This window comes from Macaca nemestrina, chromosome 13, assembly GCF_043159975.1.
Source record: "Macaca nemestrina isolate mMacNem1 chromosome 13, mMacNem.hap1, whole genome shotgun sequence".
Taxonomy (NCBI): Eukaryota; Metazoa; Chordata; class Mammalia; order Primates; family Cercopithecidae; genus Macaca; species Macaca nemestrina.
In genome coordinates this window covers 75,168,296-75,189,608 of record NC_092137.1, presented here as the reverse complement: position 1 = coordinate 75,189,608, position 21,313 = coordinate 75,168,296, and the positions used below count along the sequence as shown (strand labels likewise).

At 45.9% G+C, this 21,313-nt stretch overlaps 1 protein-coding gene across 2 annotated transcripts in view; it reads right to left on the bottom strand.

Annotated features, from left to right (window-relative positions):
• Nucleotides 1-8,080: 8,080 nt before the first annotated feature.
• The window catches only part of LOC105465311 (hexokinase 2), a 55,240-nt gene continuing 42,007 nt past the window's right edge, over nt 8,081-21,313 (bottom strand). For both annotated transcript variants that reach the window (XM_011713717.2, XM_071076968.1), the window contains exons 9-18: nt 20,837-21,070; nt 19,185-19,489; nt 17,905-18,053; nt 17,525-17,644; nt 13,887-13,982; nt 13,118-13,217; nt 12,838-13,021; nt 11,484-11,639; nt 10,058-10,291; nt 8,081-8,743 (exon numbers count right to left, since the gene is read on the bottom strand). In XM_011713717.2, coding sequence (XP_011712019.1) covers nt 8,599-8,743; nt 10,058-10,291; nt 11,484-11,639; nt 12,838-13,021; nt 13,118-13,217; nt 13,887-13,982; nt 17,525-17,644; nt 17,905-18,053; nt 19,185-19,489; nt 20,837-21,070 — 1,723 coding nt within the window. In that variant the 3' untranslated portion in view covers nt 8,081-8,598. The remainder of the gene's footprint in view (nt 8,744-10,057; nt 10,292-11,483; nt 11,640-12,837; nt 13,022-13,117; nt 13,218-13,886; nt 13,983-17,524; nt 17,645-17,904; nt 18,054-19,184; nt 19,490-20,836; nt 21,071-21,313) is intronic.

The window sequence follows — 21,313 nt, the reverse complement described above, 5'->3', positions numbered from 1 at the left end:
ATACCTTATGACATCCTACTTTCCTCATATACTCTGTATACAGAATTTTTTCTTATAGATAGTAGTTTTAATTACACATATTAATTATAACTTTACCTCTTGGTAGCCATAATTTCTATTAAAAACTTAGGAAGTAAGTTATTTTGAATTGTTTTATATAAGTATTTGTGGATGAAAACCTTTTTATATTTTTTAGAAATATATGTTCCTGGCCAGACACCGTGGCTCACACCTGTAATCCCATCATTTTGGGAGGCTGAGGCAGGAGTGCTTGAGGCCAGGGGCTTGAGAAATAAATGTTCCCTCCATTTTTTTTTCTGTTGTTTATTAACAGATTCAGATATGTTTAGCTTTTCTATACCATGTACAATAATATGTCAAAATATGTAAACAGAAATTTATGTTTAATAATTAATATTTCTGTATTTTAACTTACTGAGAAATGAGTGAGACATTTTATGATTATCTATTACTTAATTGAACATGACTTGACTTTAAGATTTTAAGTTACCAAAAAGATTTTTGAAATGATGGCAAGCTTATAAAAGCATTTATCCCATTTACACTTACCATTTAATTTACTCATTCTTAACAATTATATTTGAATTGCTCAAGTTATATTTGAATGTAAAAGTTAGCCATTTATGTTATTTTTTCTTCTGAAAAAGCAAACCCTGTATTAGCCAATCTCATCTTAACCAAGGTCTTTAAGATACTGGACACAAGTACCCTCCTCAATGTACCCCTCAGCCCCAGTCATCCTAGGTCCCAAATACCAATGTGGTACCCAGAGGAGTTATGAAGGGTAGGGCCTATTTGTGACCTGGATTTACATAGCAAGTGCAGAGCCCGGGACAGAGGATGGAGCTGTGAAGACAATGCATGGCCAGGAGGTAGAGCTGAGCCAAGGAAGATGTGGTCATCTTGGGCTTGGCTCTCCCCTGTGTTGTGCACACACGTATCTCAAGTACTCACTATGGCCACCTATCCAGACCCCAGAATTCAGGGGCTCAAAACCAAAGATATAAGCTTGCAGCAAGATGTGTGTAGGGTTTTGGGGAAGTCCAGATGCCAGCCCTGACAGCTTTAGCTAACCAACAAATCAAGCAAGTATCAAAAATATCACAGAAGCAAGTTGTATGACCTTAATACATCAACAGAGACAGCATAAACCTGTCTAAGCAGTAGACCCAGGCAAAAATGTCAGAATGAATGTTGAAATGACATTTCAAAATTGTCAACATTAATTCTGTTTGCCTGGGATAGACAGGCTTATTTTACCAACAATTTTTGAACTAACTTTATTTACCAAAGATTTATTGAAGTGACATGAACTTGAAAAGCATTTGGACTTAAGTAAGTGTAAGAACAGGTCTTAGAAGAGCCAGTTTGGGGAGTTTTTAAGTTTCCCAGAAGGCCAATGAAGTTGTAGTTATCAGGGGTCCCAGAAAAAGAGGCCTCGTTGACTAAGAAGTTCCCATAGGAGAAATAGGACCTAAAAGATAACTTTTACAAAAATACCTGAATATCAGTTTTTAATTAAGCTGACTTCTGACCATATAGGTCTTAACAAAAATCCTTTTAAATATACAAGTGGTAAACTTTCTCCCCTGTGAGCAACCGACCTTCCCTGGAGCTGAGGAATGGTGGTAGTTGTGGCAGCAGTGGCTGTGAGAGCAGTATCTCCCCCTTCTGCCTGGGAGAGGCACCATAATTGCTCATGGCTCTGGCTCTCCTGCCCAGAAAGTAAAATAAATGGGGCGTGAGGGGTTGCGGGGGGAGTTGCCATCACGCTCTAAATACAAACCAAAGTTTTAAACCAAAGGGATAACTTCAAATGACTCAAAACTGAAACAAATTAGCACATACGAGACTAAAACCATGAAGCCCTTTATGGCTTTAACCAAGGTCTCCAAAAGGGGAGCGAAAAGCTGCAACATTTCCAAGATCCAGACTACTCCCAACAACAACTTAAAAAAAAGGAAAGTTTCACTAGTTGCAAATGGGATGCAACTCACACCTCCATCTGAACATATTCTCCAGGGTCCTAACCTCTCAGCTGGTCATCTGCATCAAAGACCCAACAACACATGTGACCCAATGGATGGAAAATAGAAACAGGAAATCTGCTGCTGTTCATGAGGGAAGAAAGGATTACAAATGACTGGATACCTCCAAAAGTCAAGAGTCATACAAATGTAAATTCAAGACAAATAATTTAAACTCTCATAAATGCTTTTTTCCCCCTCTCCTGAGTCAAAGGACTTTTATTTCCAAGGAACTGGTTCCCCTAACCAGGAATTGAACCTGGACTGGAGCACTGAAAACACTGAATTCTAAGCACTAGACCACAGGTTAGAGTGCCTTGCTTATAAAATCCAAAGCAGACAGTTTGAGCATTTGAAGGATTTTTAACTTTGTTTTAAACCTAATGTCTGTTTTTCTTTTATTCTTGTCAAATAAGTCTTCAAGGCTATATTTCTTTTGTGTCTTTTCATGGGTACTAACAAGACAGTCAAGGGAACCTAGGACTTGACAAACTGGCAAAACAGTTGTTTAAGTATGGCTGATTTATTTATCCCATAAGTGACTCAAACCAATAAGCCCTCTTTATGGAAAGTCCCAAAGGTAACTTTCTAGATTTACAATAACATGGGGCATTTTTTAAATGGGTGCAAAAAATGCAGCCCCCATGATAAAAATATACCATGGTCACTAAACCTAAGGCTAGTCTATACAAATGTTTTTCTCCCCACTAACCTGAATTTGGAAAGGAAACAGAGACAGTGATTTTCACCATCTGCTCTATTGGGTTCCACAGACAGACACCTAGGAATCTGACTGGTGAGAAATTCTTACCCTTTTTGCCAGTTTGTCAGGTCCTAGATTCTCTTGACTGTGGTTCCCAGAAGAGCAGAGTAGATTTGGTTTATCCTGTTCACAGCCTCAAATCTGTAGAAACAAAGAGAGAAAGCTTCCCCCTCCACCCTCTGAAGGTTTTCTGAAGATGAACTGACAAAAGGCAGATGAATAGGATTGTTCTCCTATTGCAATTTTATTTTGTGTACAAATTTATTTTAACATACATAACACGGAAGAATCACAGAATGATTACCCAATAACACAGTGAAGTCCACATGCTTATATACCCTTCTTCATAGGGGAAGGAGAGAGAGAGGAAATGTGATAACTTTTTCAAGTGGCGGTAAATGTTTATTAGAGAGAATGAATGTGCCAGGTAGACAGAAATTAACTTGTAAATGATTCTCTTTGGAATTTGAATGAAATGCTGGAATCCACAAACATTATCTTGTGAAAAAATCCATCTAAGTGTGGTTGCATTCCTCAGTCTTCCTTTCTGCAATAGATAATAAAATTTCAGAGAGACGATAGAGGACAATTGTGTTCTCCTAGGTGGGTCCAGTCCTTAAGAGATTTCAGGGAAAGGACAGAAGGCACTTGTGTTCTCCTTGTGAGGAGGGGGTTCAGTCTTTATGCAGATCAGGGAATATCAGATAAAAGCCTTATCCTGTGCACACTTTGGGAGAAACAGAGAGTTGAGGGTGGGGCAGGAGGAAAGACCTTGAGGTTGCTTCTTTTTTTTTTTTTTTTTTTTTTTTGAGACAGAGTCTCGCTTAGTCGCCCAGGCTGGAGTGCAGTGGCGCGATCTCGGCTCACTGCAAGCTCCGCCTCCCAGGTTCACGCCATTCTCCTGCCTCAGCCTCCCGAGTAGCTGGGACTACAGGCGCCCGCCGCCTCGCCCGGCTAATTTTTTGCATTTTTAGTAGAGACGGGGTTTCACAGTGTTAGCCAGGATGGTCTCGATCTCCTGACCTTGTGATCCACCCGCCTCGGCCTCCCAAAGTGCTGGGATTACAGGCGTGAGCCACCACGCCCGGCCGAGGTTGCTTCTTTATTCAGCATGTCAAAGCACCATTCTTTTGGAATATCGTTTTCTGAGTCCCAGTAAATGGCACGGCTTTCTCCTGTGGTGAGGAACCCCACAGAGCAGGTGGGAGTTGGGCAGGAGGGCAGCCCAAGGGAAGCCATGAGCATGGGGAATCCAGGGCCTGGAAGGCATTCTAGTGCAAATACCTGTGTTAAATTATACAATAAAAAAAAGTGTGTTCATCCATCCTTCCATTGCTGCAAAGAACTACCTGAGATTGGGTAATTTATAAGAAAAGAGGTTTAATTGACTAACAGTTCTGCAAGATGCACAGGAAGCATGGCTGGGGAGGCCTCAGGAAACTTGCAATCATAGCAGAAGGTAAGGGGGAGCAAACACATCTTCACATGGCCAACAGGAGGAAGAGAGAGAAGGGGGAGGTGCTATACAGCTTCAAACAACCAGGTCTCCTAAGAACTGTATCATGAGAACAGCAAGGGGGAAGTCTGCCCCCATGATTCAATCACCCCCCCCACCAGACCCCTCCTCCAACACTGGGAATTACAATTTGACATGAGATGTGGGTAGGGAGAGAGAGCCAAACCATCTCAAAAAGTATCTTCTGAATGTTTTGTCCAGTATTATGGTCTGTGGAGAATAAGTGTCTGTGTCCACTTCGAGCCCCCAGTGGGAAATGGGAGTGCAGCTCTTCCCTGAGGCTGTGAAGTGGGGGCAGCAGTGGCCTAGGGAGGGTAGGTGGCACCAAAACTGCACTGAGCAGCAGCCTGGCTAAGGCTGGTGGACACCACCAAGCTGAACTGCAGCACACAGACCCCAGACGGGTGAGTCATTTGAGGGAGAGCTGCTGAGGAAGGGGGCTGAGGCCCCTACCAGAGTTCAGCGAGGCAGAGGAGGCACTCAGGGAAACCCATTACAACTCTTACGTCATATATCGTAATTTCTAACAAAAAGTATTTTTTAAACAAAAACAGGATCATAATACACTGTTCTGAAATATTCTTTGGCATGAAGCAGCATACTGGTAATGTTTTCTATGTTACTAAATATTATCCTATAACCCTGCTCAATAGTATTCTACAAAACCACACAGTGGTTTTGTAAGTTGCATGCCAGTTACTTTCCTAATTGCCCCATATCACAGGAGGCTCCATTTCCCAGGCTCCCTATGCCAACACACTTCCTGCTAGGTTCAGCCAATGGAAACACTGCAGAAAATGAGTGGGTGGGAGAGAAGGCAGAGAATTTCTTCATCTCCCACTCCATTCCAGGGTCCCAGTCCTTGCTTTGTGACTCCGATCCAGCCAGTGGGATTGAAGCTACTTTTCTTGATGTTGCTAATCCCTGGGTTGCTTCTCTACTGCTTGGCTTCTCAGCATTCCCATCACCTGTGTAACCAAGTCACAGTATTAAAATGTTTGCAATGACTGGAATGGATTGTTTTCCTGACTGTACCCTGATAAAGCGTGAGTGGATCCATTATATAGAGACAGTTTCTCTTTTTAGCTATTATAAGCCATATGACAGTCAATATCCTTAAAGTTAAATCTTAGTCTTCAACTATATGTATTTCCTTAGCACAAATTTCTAGAAAATTATACAAAACCTGCTGTGAGGCATATTGCCTATTTTCCCCACAGAAGGGCTATACCAATCATACTTCCACCAACAGTGTATGAGAATGCTCCCATAATCTCACCAATTTGATATCAGAAAAAAATAGGGTCTAATTTTCATCTTTCCCTCACCCATTGGCTATTTCCATTATCCTCTTAGCCGTGGTCATCCTCTTCCCTCAGTTATTGTCAAACAGGGCCATGTGAATGTCAATGGGTATCACTGGGGACTTTTGATGAATTTACTCTCCAGACCTGTGTTCTGCTAATTGGGGAGAGGGGAAAGCTTGGTAGGGAGGGGACAGAAGCAAGTGCTTTTTGGATGTTCACATGAGAGCTATATATCCTGAATATGAATCACATTTGCCAACCAAGACCAGTCAGAGGCCCTGAGGGTGGTGCTAATTTCAGCCAAGCTATTTAAACAGTAGACCGCAGGACTAGCCATAGCTCTTCAGTGGCTTGAAATCTAAAGGGTCAAAGGCAACCCAGGAAAAGCTGCCTTCTAGTTCCACTGGAACTGAGTTTCCAGAAAGGCCACATGCCTCTCAAATACACACATTCAAAATCAAGACACCCATAGATTACTCATCAGGCTGGCCAGTAAGTACTGATATGACCGGAAGATGACTACACTCTTAAACACTCATGAATCACACATTTGATTATTTTGGAAAATGTTAAAATTTATTAATAGTTAACATCACATAGTTAATTAAACTAGTTATTGTACATAATGACAACATCTTCACTAGACTGAGTGCTCAAGGATTTGAGATGATTCGCTATTCATCACACCCCGAAGATTGAGATCCCATGTATATTACACAAAGCAAAGCCACGTCAGCAAAGGACTGTCAACCTAATTCTGAGAACACAAACATTCAAAATTTATTTTCCAGTGTTCCTTTTTGGAAACCAACAACACATTTTTAATACCCACACACACACACACATCTCTACCTTAAAAAAAAAAAAAAAAAGTGTAACTTCATAGATAGTACCTAATCTTCAAGCTTAAAATTTAAGTTAAAATTCATCTCTAGTTTGTGGGCACCCTTTAGTGAACCTAAAATCTACGTGAAAGCTTTTGGCTTTTGTGTAGCAGGAAACACCCACATTTTGGGTCAATTAGTGCAGATGGGAGCAGCAGAAGAGCTACACCAGACAGCAAAGAGACTAGAGCAAGAGGATCAGCCCTTTGCCGCTCTGTGCTCCCAGGAGGAGCTGGGCCATTTTCACCCAATAACACCCAACTTTGCTTAAAAGTCGTGCAATCAGACACTATTCTCAGCACAAATTTGATAAATATACAAAAACCGGGTGCAACTTCATCATGAGTTTCTTTCCATCTTTCCATTCTGATCCTTGTATCCAATTCAATGGAGTTACATCCCTCTTTATTATATAGTATCCAGGTTTAACGTCTGTGCTTGTGTGTATTTTAGAGCAGAGGTGGGCTTTCAGATTCAGAATCAACTGCACTCTTGAAAAGTAGGGACGGAAGTTTTTAAGCCACTCTCATCCCTCCCAATGGTTTGAAATGAATAGTGTGTATAAAAAACCCCCCACAAAAACAGGTCAGCAGACCAATGCCAGCTCAGCCTAGGGAAGCACATGGACAACAATTCTTGTAAAACATTTAAAATACAAACCCAAGGTGAAACTTGCTGGGAGGGCACAAAAACACCAAAAATGTTGTCCCTGAGGTTTTATTTGGTTGTTTAATTGTTCTGTTTTGGTTTGTTGTTGAGGATTAGATACAATTTTAAAAACATTTTTTTTTTTTGGTGACTTCCTTTATCTTGTCAGAAAGCTTTAGAATACTACTGACTGCCCTAAGAATAAAGATTTCTAAGCCATGAGTCCATTTGAAATGATTCCTTTGGTTTCCTTTGCTTAACATCCCATGGAATATTGCCCCAAGAAAATCTCTAGATGGAGGAACCAATTGCTGTGGTCTCTTCAGTCCATTGGCTCAGCCTCCATCTCTGTCCCTGCCTTCCACACTTCCAAGACCACAGGGGAAGGAGGAGCCAGAAGCAACTGCTTTGCCACTCACTCACCCTGAAGAGGCTTCCCTTCTCTTCCCACAGGCGAATGAGGTATTTCTATGACTAGTCAGTATCTTCCCCTTCCGCCCTTTAACTACACTGAGGCCAATTCTGACAAGACTTGCATATCTATATACACAACAAATTAACATATAAATACATTACGTACAACTGACCATTACATGTCAAGATGAAGGAGCAGATCTACTTCAAGAACTAAATAAAATTTCAAATATAAATTAAAATGAAAATACAGTGTTTCCACTTTTGCAGGAAAAATTTGTAAAACAAACCAAAAACTCCCCCTTCCCCAAAAGTCCATCACTTGTGGATCATGTGTGCACCCCGCTGAGATGCGACGGCTGGCCCAACTGCAGGATGCGTCAACTTCTGGCTTTGGTTTCACTGCCCAGACTCGGGATTCCTTGATTCCAGGAATAGCAAATGCTGGAATCCACAGGACAAATGCTTGTAGATGAAGTTAAAGAGGGGCTGCTGCATGGATATCCATGGATTTCCCTCCATTGTCGCCCCTCCACCCTCCCCACATCTGCCTGTAGGACAATCAGGCTCACATCCTCAGTGGAGACCTCCCAGATCTCTGACAGGAGAATCAGTAACAACATCAGAGCTGGGGGATACACCCCACCTAGAAATGTCATGTTCAGGCTTCAAGGTGAAGCAACCATATCTTCATTAGTGTCCCCATCCTGTAGAATTATACAGGGACATGGAATTTGGAAAGGGGGATTACTAAGGGTGACAATTTTCGTGTTTTAAGAGAACCAATGGGAATGGTTGTGATGCATGTGAACAAATCCTTATTTGGAACTGTATTTATCTTAATAGGGCCAAGTTCGGCCACCAAGCTCTATGATGAGATGCAGAGACAAAACCCAGTCCAGTGGGGTCCTCTCTGCCAAGGAAAAGCCAAGGGGTCTGTCTCTGACACAAGGGGATGACATAATTTAAAACAGGGAAGAGGGAGAGAAAGAGGAAGTTCCTTCCGATTTCAGGGGTTCTATCGCTGTCCAGCCTCACGGATGCGGCAGGCCACAGCAGTGATGAGCGCAGCCCCCTTTCCGCTGCCATCCTCTGACTGCAGGAAAGACACATCACATTTTGGAGCCAGGTCCTTCACTGTCTCATGCATGACTTTGGCAAAGCTGGAAAAGGTGGGAGGAAGACACAGGAAAAACCATCTTAGTCATGATTGGTTTATATTTGCACTTAGAAATGGAAAGCTAAGAAGCGATGCTGGAAACCCAGAAATAATTAAGGAGAGGAGAAGGATGACAGCTATAATGTATTAAACATTTACTATATATTATTAAGTACCAGAAAACTGTGGCTTATTGAAAACAATTTCCATATCACATCAGCCATTGGAGAGCTGGGATTCAATTCTGGGACAAATGTCTGAGATCCCAGCAAATTGTGTTCTTAAAACTAATAATCAGTAAAAGAGAAGTTCGACAGCCATGGAAGCCACAAGTGTGCCTAACAGAGGAGCACAATCTGTTCACAAACTCTGGAGGAGGAGACCAGGACTCATGAATGTGATTTTCTATCTTCCAGGAGCATAGCCTCGTATCAGAGCCACATCTGCTCCAAAATGCCATTGGAGGCAAAAGAAGCAGACTTACAGAGTCACTGCTAGGGTATCACAGTGATCACAGATCCTTCCTATATGGACCAGAGAAAGAGAGCTGTGATCTGTCCCAATACAACAGGGTCAGGACACCCTCCCCATCTACAAAGCTAAAGATGCCATGTCCCAGGGTTGGTGGCCGGGCTTCTGTCCCCCTCCCAATCCTCAGGAAACTTTATGTACAATAACAGTCTGTGACTGTTGCCTGTCAACCCCTGCTCTAGAATGTTGAAAAAAATCTTGCTTCAGAGTTCTAGCATTACATTTGCCAGAACGTTCACAGTAGCACTGTTTGTAACGCTCAAAATCTAGAAGTAACCTAAATATCACATCAATGATAGAAAAAACCACAATATACTCAAAGGTACGCTATACAGCTCTGAAAATTAATGAACTACAACTGTATACTTCAATGCGGATGCATCTCTAAACAAACGCTGTGTGAGAAAAGCCAGCCATAGAAGAGATACCATATGATTCCATTTGTGGCAGGTTCAAAAATAAGTAAAACTAAACAATATGGATGCATACCTAGATATATGCGGGCGGAAAAGAAAAGCAAGGGACTGATTCAGCACAATGCTTACCCGTGGTACGGGAGTGTGAGGACACAATTGTGGAAGGGCTCAGAGGGGGCTTCCCACGATGGGGGGTGAAACACAGGCCTATTTCTGGTTGTGAATCTTTAAACTATAATACATGTATTATATACACTGTTTGGAATGGCTGATAATTCACTATCAAGTAACAAAGGAAAGAGAGAAAAGGGAGAAAGAACAAAAAGAGACAGAAAGAAGGTGGGCAGGGAGGGCTGGGCTCAGGCACTCACTGAGGATGTAGCTTGTAGAGAGTCCCATCCACACCCACTGTCACTTTGAGAGCGTCCAGCCCACGGTTTTCTCGTATCTTGTCCACCACAGCGGCCATGCCTGCGCCACAGAGCTGGGCTGCGCGTCTGGCCACCACAGTGCACACCTCCTTAACAATGATGCTGTCATCACAGGTGCTCTCAAGCCCTAAGTGTTGCAGGATGGCACGGACTTGCAGCAGGGCCAGGCAGTCACTGGGGTGAGAGGGAGACAGCAAGTGTTCAGTTATGCACCAAGAGGGCTAGTAGCCTACCACACCAGGGCCTGAGTCCTTTATAGGGGAGGCTCTGTGGGGGTCTGGCTCTCCAGGAGCTGGCCCCTGAAATGTGGTTCCCATTTCTAAATTCAGAGCACTGCTCATCCTACTGGACTACAATGACTCTTCTTGAGGGTGACAGGAATACAAAGAGCTCCTCATTCCACTCTCCATTCTCGAGGTAGAGCATTACTACTCCAAAGTGGATACTCAAAACAAAGCAAATTCACTGTCGATCACAGTGGTCAGTTACAAAGCTCTTTCATGTCAATTCTCTCGCTGCTGGTCATGGGTCTGCAAGGCAGGAATTAACCAAGCAGCATTAGACTCATGCTTTCTTTCTGCTCTGCTGCTCTGGGTGGCCTGAACTGTATTTGTACGCTATTTACAAAGGAAGTGTAAATAAAGTTATAGAAAGAAAATAAACCCTCCTATATAAAGAGAGCTATTTTAAAAGCCTGGAATCACCTTGAACATAACAGACCTGTAAGCTAGAACATATCTTTCTATTCACTGGTGCAGATGCCCGAGGGGTCTACTCACGTCAGTTATCTAGTTCCTGTTCTTCTCTGCCCTGAGAGTAATGGCATAGCATTAATTTTTAAAGGGCTCTGAAATTCACTGTTCTAATTTGGAGCAGATTTTCCACCATTTGACTGTAGGAAGGCGGCTTTGCTCTAATGAGCCACTGTGTGGCATATGTCTGCACTGCCTGACGTTGCAACATTTACTCAATCCTGGCTGCCTGATTACTGCAGCCAGCAGTTAGGAAGGGCTTTCAAGCCGAGTGTGGATGCTTTAATAGGTTATCTTTCTCTGTGCATTTCAATTTACATGCTATGAGCAGGTATCTTTCTACCTTTGATATATGGTCTAAAACCCAACAATACCACTTTACACGACCTCAGGTCAGGCTTAGCACAAACTTTCATGAGAATGCTCTATGTTTGCCCTTAAAATGACAACTGTCCATAATACGCTTTTAGTAAACACTATAGACACGAATGTGTTTGCCACTAAACTGACTTTTGTATGAGTCATGCCCTGAGCTGTGAAAATCCTTCAGTTTATCTGCCAGTGAGAAAAAAGAAGGACATTGCCCCCTGCTACCCTGATCCCTAAGCTCTCACCTCTCAATCTGAGACAAGAACTTGGTTTCGAAGATGCCCCTTGTCTTGAGCCGCTCTGAGATGCGACCTCGGAAGAGCAGCCCACGCTTGGTGAAATCGATGAGAATGTTACGGACAATCTCACCTAGGTACATTCCACTGATCATTTTCTCGAACCTGCAATGCGAGTAACATTCATGGAGGTTAAGTAGGAAGGGAGAGGGATGTGTTGAGACAGGACAGGCCAGCTTAGTCACCCCCAGTGCATCAGAAGTGGCAGACAGGCAGACTCCCCTGATGGAAAAGGAATTGCTACTTGATTCACCTGGGCAGGATCCCTGGTGTCTCTGCATGCTAATTCACAACTTCAGCAACACTGACCACAGTGCCCGAGGCCAGTGGGGCTCCTGGGGAAATAAGCCTCGGAAAGGAACCCACAGGGAAAGGAACTCATTTCCTTTCCAAGGCTTATTTTGAAACCTCATGAAGCAACTCAAGAAGGAACACACACCATAACCCTACCAGACTTCTCGGAGCAGGGGAGAATGCTGAGTCTTAATCTTTAACCTCACTAGGCATTCAGCGTGCCTTCTCTTGGACCTAATCATCATTACTCAAGTAACTACTGCCAGCTGTAGGGCCCCCCGTCCTGGCCACTGGAACTAAACATGATTATGCAGTGACTTGAGGGTCTTTTGGTCCATGAACCCTGCCTTGAAAAAAAAAAATCCATGTCCCCAGTTTCAACCAATACCCCATCGCCACCCCATCTTGGCTTGGCCCAGCCTGCCTCCTTCATTAATGCTGCCTACCTGGCCCCTAGAGGCATTTTAGTCTGTAACTTCTATTCTAGACATGTTTTGCAAAGTTTATTCTGTAGAACGAGGGTGTTTGATTAATCTAGTTAGGAAACACTACAGACAACATCTTAATGAGAAGTGTATTGTCTCTCAGCTCAGACCCTGCTCCCCTACCACGCACAGGGTCTTGTGACACTGGGGCTGACCCAGTGCTCGGCACTGGAAGATGGAGGAGGGAGAGGATTTGTTCCTGTCTGCATCACCCCAGAGATGCTCTGCAGTCTGGCAGCAGCAGGTGCTTCAACTATTTGTTTCTCCTTAGAGTGCCAGACCTAGGCTCCAGTATTCTCCCACCTGTTCCCTGTTCTCCTAGGCTTTGGGGTGGGAGATGCTTCTTACGTTTACTAACTCAGAACTTTCCAGGTGCATTTGACAAGAAACCCTTTCCAAGGAAACCTCCTTTATTAACATCTCATGATAACAAGCATCCTGGGAGATGCTATTGTGGAAGCTCCGATCACTTGTTGCCATCCAGTCCTGGGACACACTTAACAGGGCCCCAGCTGGGTGCCTACCTCTGCTTGCCGGGGTTGAGTGAAAGCTCATCCACAGCCACATCAAATTCCGTGCAGAAGTCATCTAGGCATCCATTGTCCCCGAAGGCCCCCCATTCCATGTTCACACACATCCGCCCCTCTTCTCCTTCCACCAGTTCCACATTGCGCATCTCCTCCATGTAGCAGGCATTGCTGCCCGTGCCTGCCAATCACAGGATACCAGGGCCTTGCTCAGCACCATCCCTCCCACACCCGAGGCCGTGCAGCCCCATGTGGAAAGGACAGTCTGGGTCCTTACCAACGATGAGGCCAACTTCACAGTGAGGGTCTTCAAAGCCACAGGTCATCATAGTTCCAACTGTGTCGTTCACCACGGCAACCACATCCAGGTCAAACTCCTGAGAGGGCAGAAGCAGATGCCCCGTTCACAGGTGAACCCAATATTCTCCTTTCAGACATTTGCGTGGGAGATTTATAGGTATATAAAATATATCTCATACACCATGGCTGGCTCTCTCATTCCATTCAGGTCTGTGCTTAAATGTCACCGCTTTGGAGAGACCCTCCCCGCTTGTGCTATTTAACAGTGCCCCTTGCCAGCACACTTGCTCCAACTGCTCTCCTCACTCCACTTCACTCCTTTTCTTTTTTTTTTTTTTTAACTCTATATGGTCTAAAAAGGGAAGGCATGAATAATACACCCTTGTTTAGCATATAATCAAGAAATAACCATAAAAATGGGCAACCAGCAGCCCTCATGGCTGCTCTGCTTATGGAGTAGCCATTCTTTTACTCCTTTACTTGTGTTGTGTGTGTGTGTGTGTGTGTGTGTGTGTTTCACAGCTCTTAACAGCACCTGCCACTAGGTCATGGGCTTATTTGTTTATAGAACAAAGCTTTGCTGTGGTCACTCCTGAACCGCCAGTGCTGAGAGCATGGCTTGACACACAGTGCACACTCAACAACCCATGCAGCCACACTTAACGCTGCCCTCACTTTCTGAACACACAGACCAGGTCAATCATCGAGGAGCTGACACATCAGGCCTCGTGCCATGTGTCTCCTACCTCTCGCCGGTGGATCGCTTCCTTCAGCAGGGTCACCACATCCTCGCCCTCACAGCCAGATGCCTTGAAGCCTTTTGTCCACTTGAGGAGGATGCTCTAAAAGTCACACATTAGCATGGAGAGGACATCAGGGAAGGGCTCCCAGGTCAGACGGATCCTCCAGTGTCACCAATCATCTCACCCACAAATTAGTCTAAACTGTTCCTAAGGTACTTACTTGGATTTATTAAGCACCTACTGTGTAGCAGGTACTGGGCTAAGCACAGATCATGTATTACATCATATAATCCTCACAGCACCCTTGTGGAACATCTGTCATGTTTATGGCCACTTTATAAGAACCTGAGGCTCTGGAGTGATTTGCTCAAGGCCTACAGCTTGGAAGAGAGAAGCAGGATGCACCCTGAGGCCCTCCGACCCCAATGAATGGGCTCATAAGCACCATGCAGCTGCCCCTGCTGTGCAACTTCTTCCTGTGTGCTTGCTTTGCTCACTGGGCAAAGCAGTTTGCTCTGTCCCTATCCTTTACATCAGAAGGGTCGGTGTACCTCTCCTAATTTCAAACTCCACCATCTGGCGAACAAGTGCTTCGCCCACAGCTGGGTGACAGCTAGGCTTCACCACCACCCCATGTCTTTCACTGAGAAAAACAACTCCGGGCTCCTCCTCAGCATCCTCAGTGGCCCCTTGCCTTCAATATGGTCCTCTGGGAGCAGATGCATGATGGCTTTGAACCTGGGGAAAATGCTTTGGGTTTTATTCCCTGATGCCCTCTCTGCTGCCACAGCCCACCAGGAAACAAGCCTCAGGGCTTCAGACCCCTTACCCAAGAGCTCGGCTTCCATAAATGAGCTGTGTGGTCATAACCCACCCATTTGCATGATTTCTTCAGGCCCTGCTAAGGGATTCAGCCCATCAGCTTGGCATTTCATTCACATCAACCTGGAGGTGTCACACTGTGTTTAGATCCCAGAAGATTCAGAAAACAAAGCGCATACCCTCAGAGACCTGGCTGGCACACCCACGACCAGACAAGTGTGTGCTTATCTCTACCCAGCTCTCCACAAGTTAGCTTCATATCTCTGACGAAAGTTTGTATTTAAAGAATGTTCAAATAACATTATTTCAGGTGATCCTTATTGATAAGGCAAGTGGAGCTCCAACAGCTGGGGAGGCTCACCCCAGGCCAGCAGCTGGGAAACACAGCTGGGGGGCCACTGAGCCCTAGGGCCTCTAAGCCCGGGGGCCTCTGCACTGGCGGGATTTCCCAGTCATAGAAGGATCTTGCCAGAGCCCACAGGCAGAAATGATTTCTGCTTTATTTGCTCTTAATTTTTACGGCTCTAGACCTAACAAGTGCTCCTCACAGAAACCTGGAACACAGAATAAAACCTAATCCAATGGCCTGGAATCTCACAATTCAGAAACAGTTAACACACCTTCCGGTTTCCCTGGCAAATATGTAAATAAATATATACCCTGTTGGCATGAAAAGTTAAGATAGTATCTACTAGAAAATATTTCGGTAGGAAGTCTAGAAGAGGATATACACTGGAGTGTTAAGCTTTTATCATCCCGTTAATTGTATTTTATATTTTTCTATATCATAAAGAGATTACCATTTCTTTTTTTTTTTTTTTTTTGAGACGGAGTCTCGCTCTGTAGCCCAGGCTGGAGTGCAGTGGCCGGATCTCAGCTCACTGCAAGCTCCGCCTCCCGGGTTCACGCCATTCTCCGGCCTCAGCCTCCAGAGTAGCTGGGACTACAGGCGCCCGCCACCTCGCCCGGCTAGTTTTTTGTATTTCTTAGTAAAGACGGGGTTTCACCGTGTTAGCCAGGATGGTCTCGATCTCCTGACCTCGTGATCCGCCCGTCTCGGCCTCCCAAAGTGCTGGGATTACAGGCTTGAGCCACCGCGCCCGGCGAGATTACCATTTCTAAAGAAAAATAGTTTTAAAACTTTTTAGTCATACCAGTATTTTTTCATGTGATTGAAATTTCTTACAAATAACTAGTGGCTGATACTAGGCAATAAGTGGGTCAGAATTTATTTAACTATTATCTCACTATTGAACAAGTTTGTTTCTAATATGTGTTATCATAAAGTAATGGTCCATTAAATAGTACAGAAGTATTTGTCCACATGAGGCATAAAGCAATGCTGGTCTGGTTAACACTAGATGAATATTAATAGGTGTTGAGAAATACCAGACTAAGCAGAGTTTTTATTGCAGAACTTCTTAAAACCTTAATTACACTAGTGCACATGGGGAATTCTCTCAGATAAGGAGGAGAAGGAAGCATTTACAGAACTCAGTGAAGCAAGTAGAGGGCCACTGTTGCAGGGACCCTATGGGAAATGCTGGTCTTTCCTTGTCACTGGGGTAGGCTTTTCTGTGCTGGCCCAGCTCTTTCTGTCACTTGCTCCCACCTACATGCCCCTGTCCACACTGGGCAGCCTGCTCGCTTTTCTTTCCCACCAACTCATTCTTCTGACTTGTTCCAAGTCCTGATGTCCCCCAGGTGTGCACTCAGATTAACAACATCTGTCTCACTACCTGTCCTGGGGGCTTCAGTATCCATCCCATTAGGGCCACATTCCAAACAGCAGCTCTTCCTTTTCTGAGCTTGCTTCGTCAGTCCAGCTTGTTTGTAAGCATCTAAAGGTAGGAGCCATGCCTTTTATGCCTAGCAGTGGCATGTGCAACATACCACACACCGGCAGCGTGCACATGCGCTTCTTCATGACTGAGACGGAGACACAACTGCTTAAAAACAGTCTCCTGATACCTAATGCTCAGGTCTACCAGTCATCAGCAGCAGATCCAGCACTGCCTACTCAGTTCTCCACTTCTCGGGGCACTCATGTCCAGAATATCCGGGAGTGCCAGATCCTCACGCACCTACTTCACACCCAAGGTAAGTTGAAGAGGAGTGAGAAGCAAAGATGAGACCGGAGAAGAGCCTGGGTATCCAAACAGCAGGAGATGGCATGAAAATGCCCTGATCCCATAACAAGGGCCTCAGGAGCCCCACAGCATAACTGAGAGCACAGCCTCAGACATCAGGAACCCAGAATCCAAATCTTGACTTGGCCAGTCCCAAGCTATTATGACCTGGAGCAAGATAGCCAGCACCTCTGTAGGGCTTATTTTCCTTTCTGTAGAATGGGTATTCAAACACGTCTCTTACATGGTTGCTGTGAGGGTTAAATGAGATAATGCACATAAGAAGTCTAACATAGTACCTGGCATAAAGTAAGTGCTTAAAAATGATATATTCAGTAGAGATGGGGTCTTCCTATGTTGCCTAGGCCGGTCTTGAAATCCTGGCCTCAAGCAATCCTCCTGTCTCAGCCTCCCAAAGTGCTGAGATTACAGGTGTGAGTCACCATGCCGGGCAGTTGTTAACATTGAGTAACATCATCATCATTGCCCCAAAGGCTGTCACAACTGAGCTCACCTACTTAACCTCCACCAGCCTCAACCTACTCATTCCCATCGAGGGGTCCCTCCCCACTACTAGTCACTCACGTCCTTCTTTCCTTAGTCTTAGCTCAACTTTCTCCCCTGCTCCATACCTGGCTGGTTTAGAGTCAATAAAGCCCTCAGGGGAGCCCTCCAGGAAGGTGTTATTACCTCGTCCAGGCTGTTCTGCTGGCAGGGGAAGGAGAAGGTAAAACCCAGAGGCAGGGACACGCCCTTCATGCCCATGTACTCAAGGAAGTCTGCGATGCACTGGACAATGTGGTCAAAGAGCTGCAGGGAGAAGTTAGGACACTGAGGGAGGGGCCCTGGGCAGGGCAGGCTGCCCCCAGCAGGGCCCACGCAAGACCTCAATGTTTCTTTCCACCCAGAAGAAATGCAAGCTCAGGCACAAACCTGAGTCAAGACCAGGCTGGAGCCCTGGGTCCAACTAGCCCTCCCCAGGGTCACAGATAAGCAGAGAAAGCACTGTTCTCGAAGGCAAGAGGTGACATCCACCAGGGGCCCCCTCCTGGAGGCGCCGCCCTGCTCACCTCGTCCCCGGTACCATGCATGACCTCCTGCGGGATGGCGTAGATCTTGTTGTGCATCTCCACTCCACCCCACTTCCCATTCCGAACACGCACCAGCAGGACCCGGAAATTTGTTCCTCCAAGGTCCAAGGCCAAGAAGTCCCCTTTCTCTGGAAAGTAAGCCCAGGGAGGTGATAAGTTGGGACAGAACATGGGGAATGCTGAGACAGTACACTTAAAACTATCCAAATACACCATTCCTGTTTCATCAAATGCCAGCTTATATTACATTCTAGAATACAGAAGGAACAGAAGAGTCCAGCTCCGTGAAGGAAGCTGAAGGGAAATCTTTTAAAATGAGAAAACCCTCCCTTGTTGGACAATTACAATGTGCCACATGCCTCACACACAGTCCTGATTCAATCCTTAGGAAGCCCTGAGAGGAAGACACTGCATTCCTCTCTTAAGGATGATTGGGATCCAGCTGATAGGTTAAATCACTTGCCCAGGGCCATACAACCAGGACAGGGTAGAGCAGGGACCAAATCCCAGTCTCTGTCTCTGGAACCTCTACCAACTGTGCTATGCTGGCCTGCTCATCGACTATCTTCTCTGAATTGGAATAAGACCACCATTTCTGAGGTTACGAGAGTTACAGCAGGGGTCAGAAATCTTCTTCTGTAAAGGCCTGGACAGCAAACAGTTCAGGCTCTGTGGGTCACGCAGTCTTTCCTGCCGCCACTCAACTTTGCCAAGACAGTGTAAAACAACGGTAAGATGGGCATGGCTGTGTAATAATAAAACCTTATGTACAAAAACAGGTGGTGGGCCACATTCAGACCATGGGCCATAGTTTGCCAACCCTGACTCAGACCAACATGGTGATTGCAGGAGCAGATTCTAGAACCTGAACTCCTGGGTTTGAATCCCAGCTCTGACATTTTCTAGTTGCGTGAATTTAGGCAGGTGTCTTAACTTCTCTGCGCCTCAGTTTTCTGTCAAACACAGGTCAATACATAAAATTAACTGCTAATATTTTTTAAGTTAACAAAGATTACATGAATTCATACACATAAAGTGCTTCGACACACAGTTAGTATTGAATAAGTATTGACTATTATTACTATTTGCAGAGGAGCACCTTGTCTGAGTTTATCAAAGATCAGAACTCCCTAGTAATACAGCTGAAGAAATGTGTTCTGGTTCAAATGTCCAATGCTAATGCTAAGGGAGTCCTCCCAGGGCATCAACACTAGGACAAAGGCCCACCATGTGAGCCAGGTGGCAACCCTGCCGCATACCTGTGCCATCAGGGGTGGCACACACGTAGGTGGGCAGCATCTTGACGGGGGCAATGGCATGAGTCTCCTTGCTTAGACCTCGCTCCATTTCCACCTTCATTCTTCTCTTGACCTCCAACAGCTGGTCATGGCTCAGCTGCAGAGGCTCCAGTGTCTTCTGGCGGGCTCGGTGTTGATCGGCCAGCCGGTAAGCCACTGCTGTCACCATGGCTGCACCTTTGCCACTGCCATCCTCGGAGCGGAGGAAGCGGACATCGCAGTCGGGCACCAGCCGCCGCACGGTCTTATGTAGACACTTAGCAAAACTGTAGTTCCCCAGGGCGGATAAAGAGACAGGTGTCCATGGTTAGGGTCAATGGTGCAAATGGTTAGACAGTTGCCCACCGCCTTAGCCCAAATGCCAAAAAGCACCTGCAGGAGTGGGTGCTGCCCTAAATATCCTCTCTCCACTCTCCCAAGTTAGGAACCACTAGAAAAACATATCAACTATGACCACTGGGATTGGTTCACCCCCACCACTGAAAGGAAAAGACCTTCTAATAAGCCACTGTCCCCTACATGCAGTCACACAAGACCTCCTCTTCCTCACTGAAGAAGGCCCCCTGGCCACTGCTCCTCTGCCCAACATGGTACCATCAGCCTCTTTGCTGGAGTAGCCCTGTGGTATGAGGTGGTTCTGATGCCACCTACTTGTCTTGTTCCATCACTATTTCACTAGCTGCTGTCTGGGAAAGACCCAAAATTAAAAGCTAGAGATGCTCTTCTGGACTTTAGCTTCTCTTTAGCCAGTTTCTGCCAATGATCCCAAAGGTGTCTGCACAGCTAAAGACAATGGGTGTGTTCAGCCAGGAACTCTCTGGGTAGTGGCCACTTGGAGTCATGGTCTCCAGGGCCTTCCTACTCCAAGTGTGATCTGTGGGCTGCAGCCTCACTGGGGGCTGTGAGAGATGCGGGATCTCAGGCTCACCCCAGACCTTCCGATCAGAATCTGCCTGCTAACAAGGTCCCCACATGACTCACGTGCACACTCAAGTTTTTGCATCACTGAGTAGGAACAGGGAATCTCAGGGCTGAGTCCTCCTGCACCAACCAGTTAAGAAAACGAAGGCACATTGACCTGGCATTCTTATGAGGTGAAAATGATGGGGAAATAAGTAGGGCACAAAAGAGAGCCATCTTCTAGGTCTCAGCTGAAATGTGAACATTCTGGTACCTATGACCTGAGGGATCAAAATGTGGACAGGGCAGGATCAATTTAATACCAAGGTCAGCCAGAGAAGCTGGTAACCCCCACTGGGCTGGGGTGGCCCCTGGCAGAGGACATAGCACCTGCAGGAATCACCAAGAATTCTAAGAGTAAAGACAGGAACAATAACGCATAAAAAAGAGGATGGCAAAGAGAGTGCCCAGCAGCCAGAGGAGCTCTGCGGAGAGCCCGAGTCATTGGTAGCCTTCAGAAATCACCTCCACCCGTGCCAGATATGACTCCCTCCCATTCCCCCTTGCCCAGGCGAGAACTTTTATTCCAAGACCCTCAGCTCCATGGTCCCGCCACACCGCCCCTGAAATGCAAAATGGAGCTGGCATGAGGAGTCACTCAGCCCCAGGTGCTCCAGGAACTCTGCGTCTCCAGGCCCTGCACACTGACTCACTGGGGGTGTTTCTTGTAGACGGAGCCGTCAACCCCAACAGTAGAGCGCAGCCGCTCCTCGCCTTTGTTCTCCTTGATGCGCTGCAGCACGGCGGCCAGGGTGGCTGCGCACAGGCTGGCGGAGCGTGTGGACACAATCTGGCAGATTCGGTGAGTGGCCACGCAGTCCTCCTGAGTCGGGTCCAGGCCCAACCGCATCAGGACCTCACGGGCCTTCCGGATGCCATCCTTCTCCCTGGGAAACAGAAAGACAGCATGTAGGCCCACGTCTGACCCACTGTGGCCAGCGTGTGTGTTGCAGAGTGGTAAGGAAGCCCTTTAGCTCCAGCAAATTCACTGCCCAGTGGGGACAGAATCCCTCTGCATTGCTCAGTCTACCTGCGCGGGGCAGGAGGAGGAGGAAGAGGGTGCAAAATACAGTACAGCCACCCTGAGGCTCCTCTCCCAGAGGCCCCACACACACGCACACGCACACAGA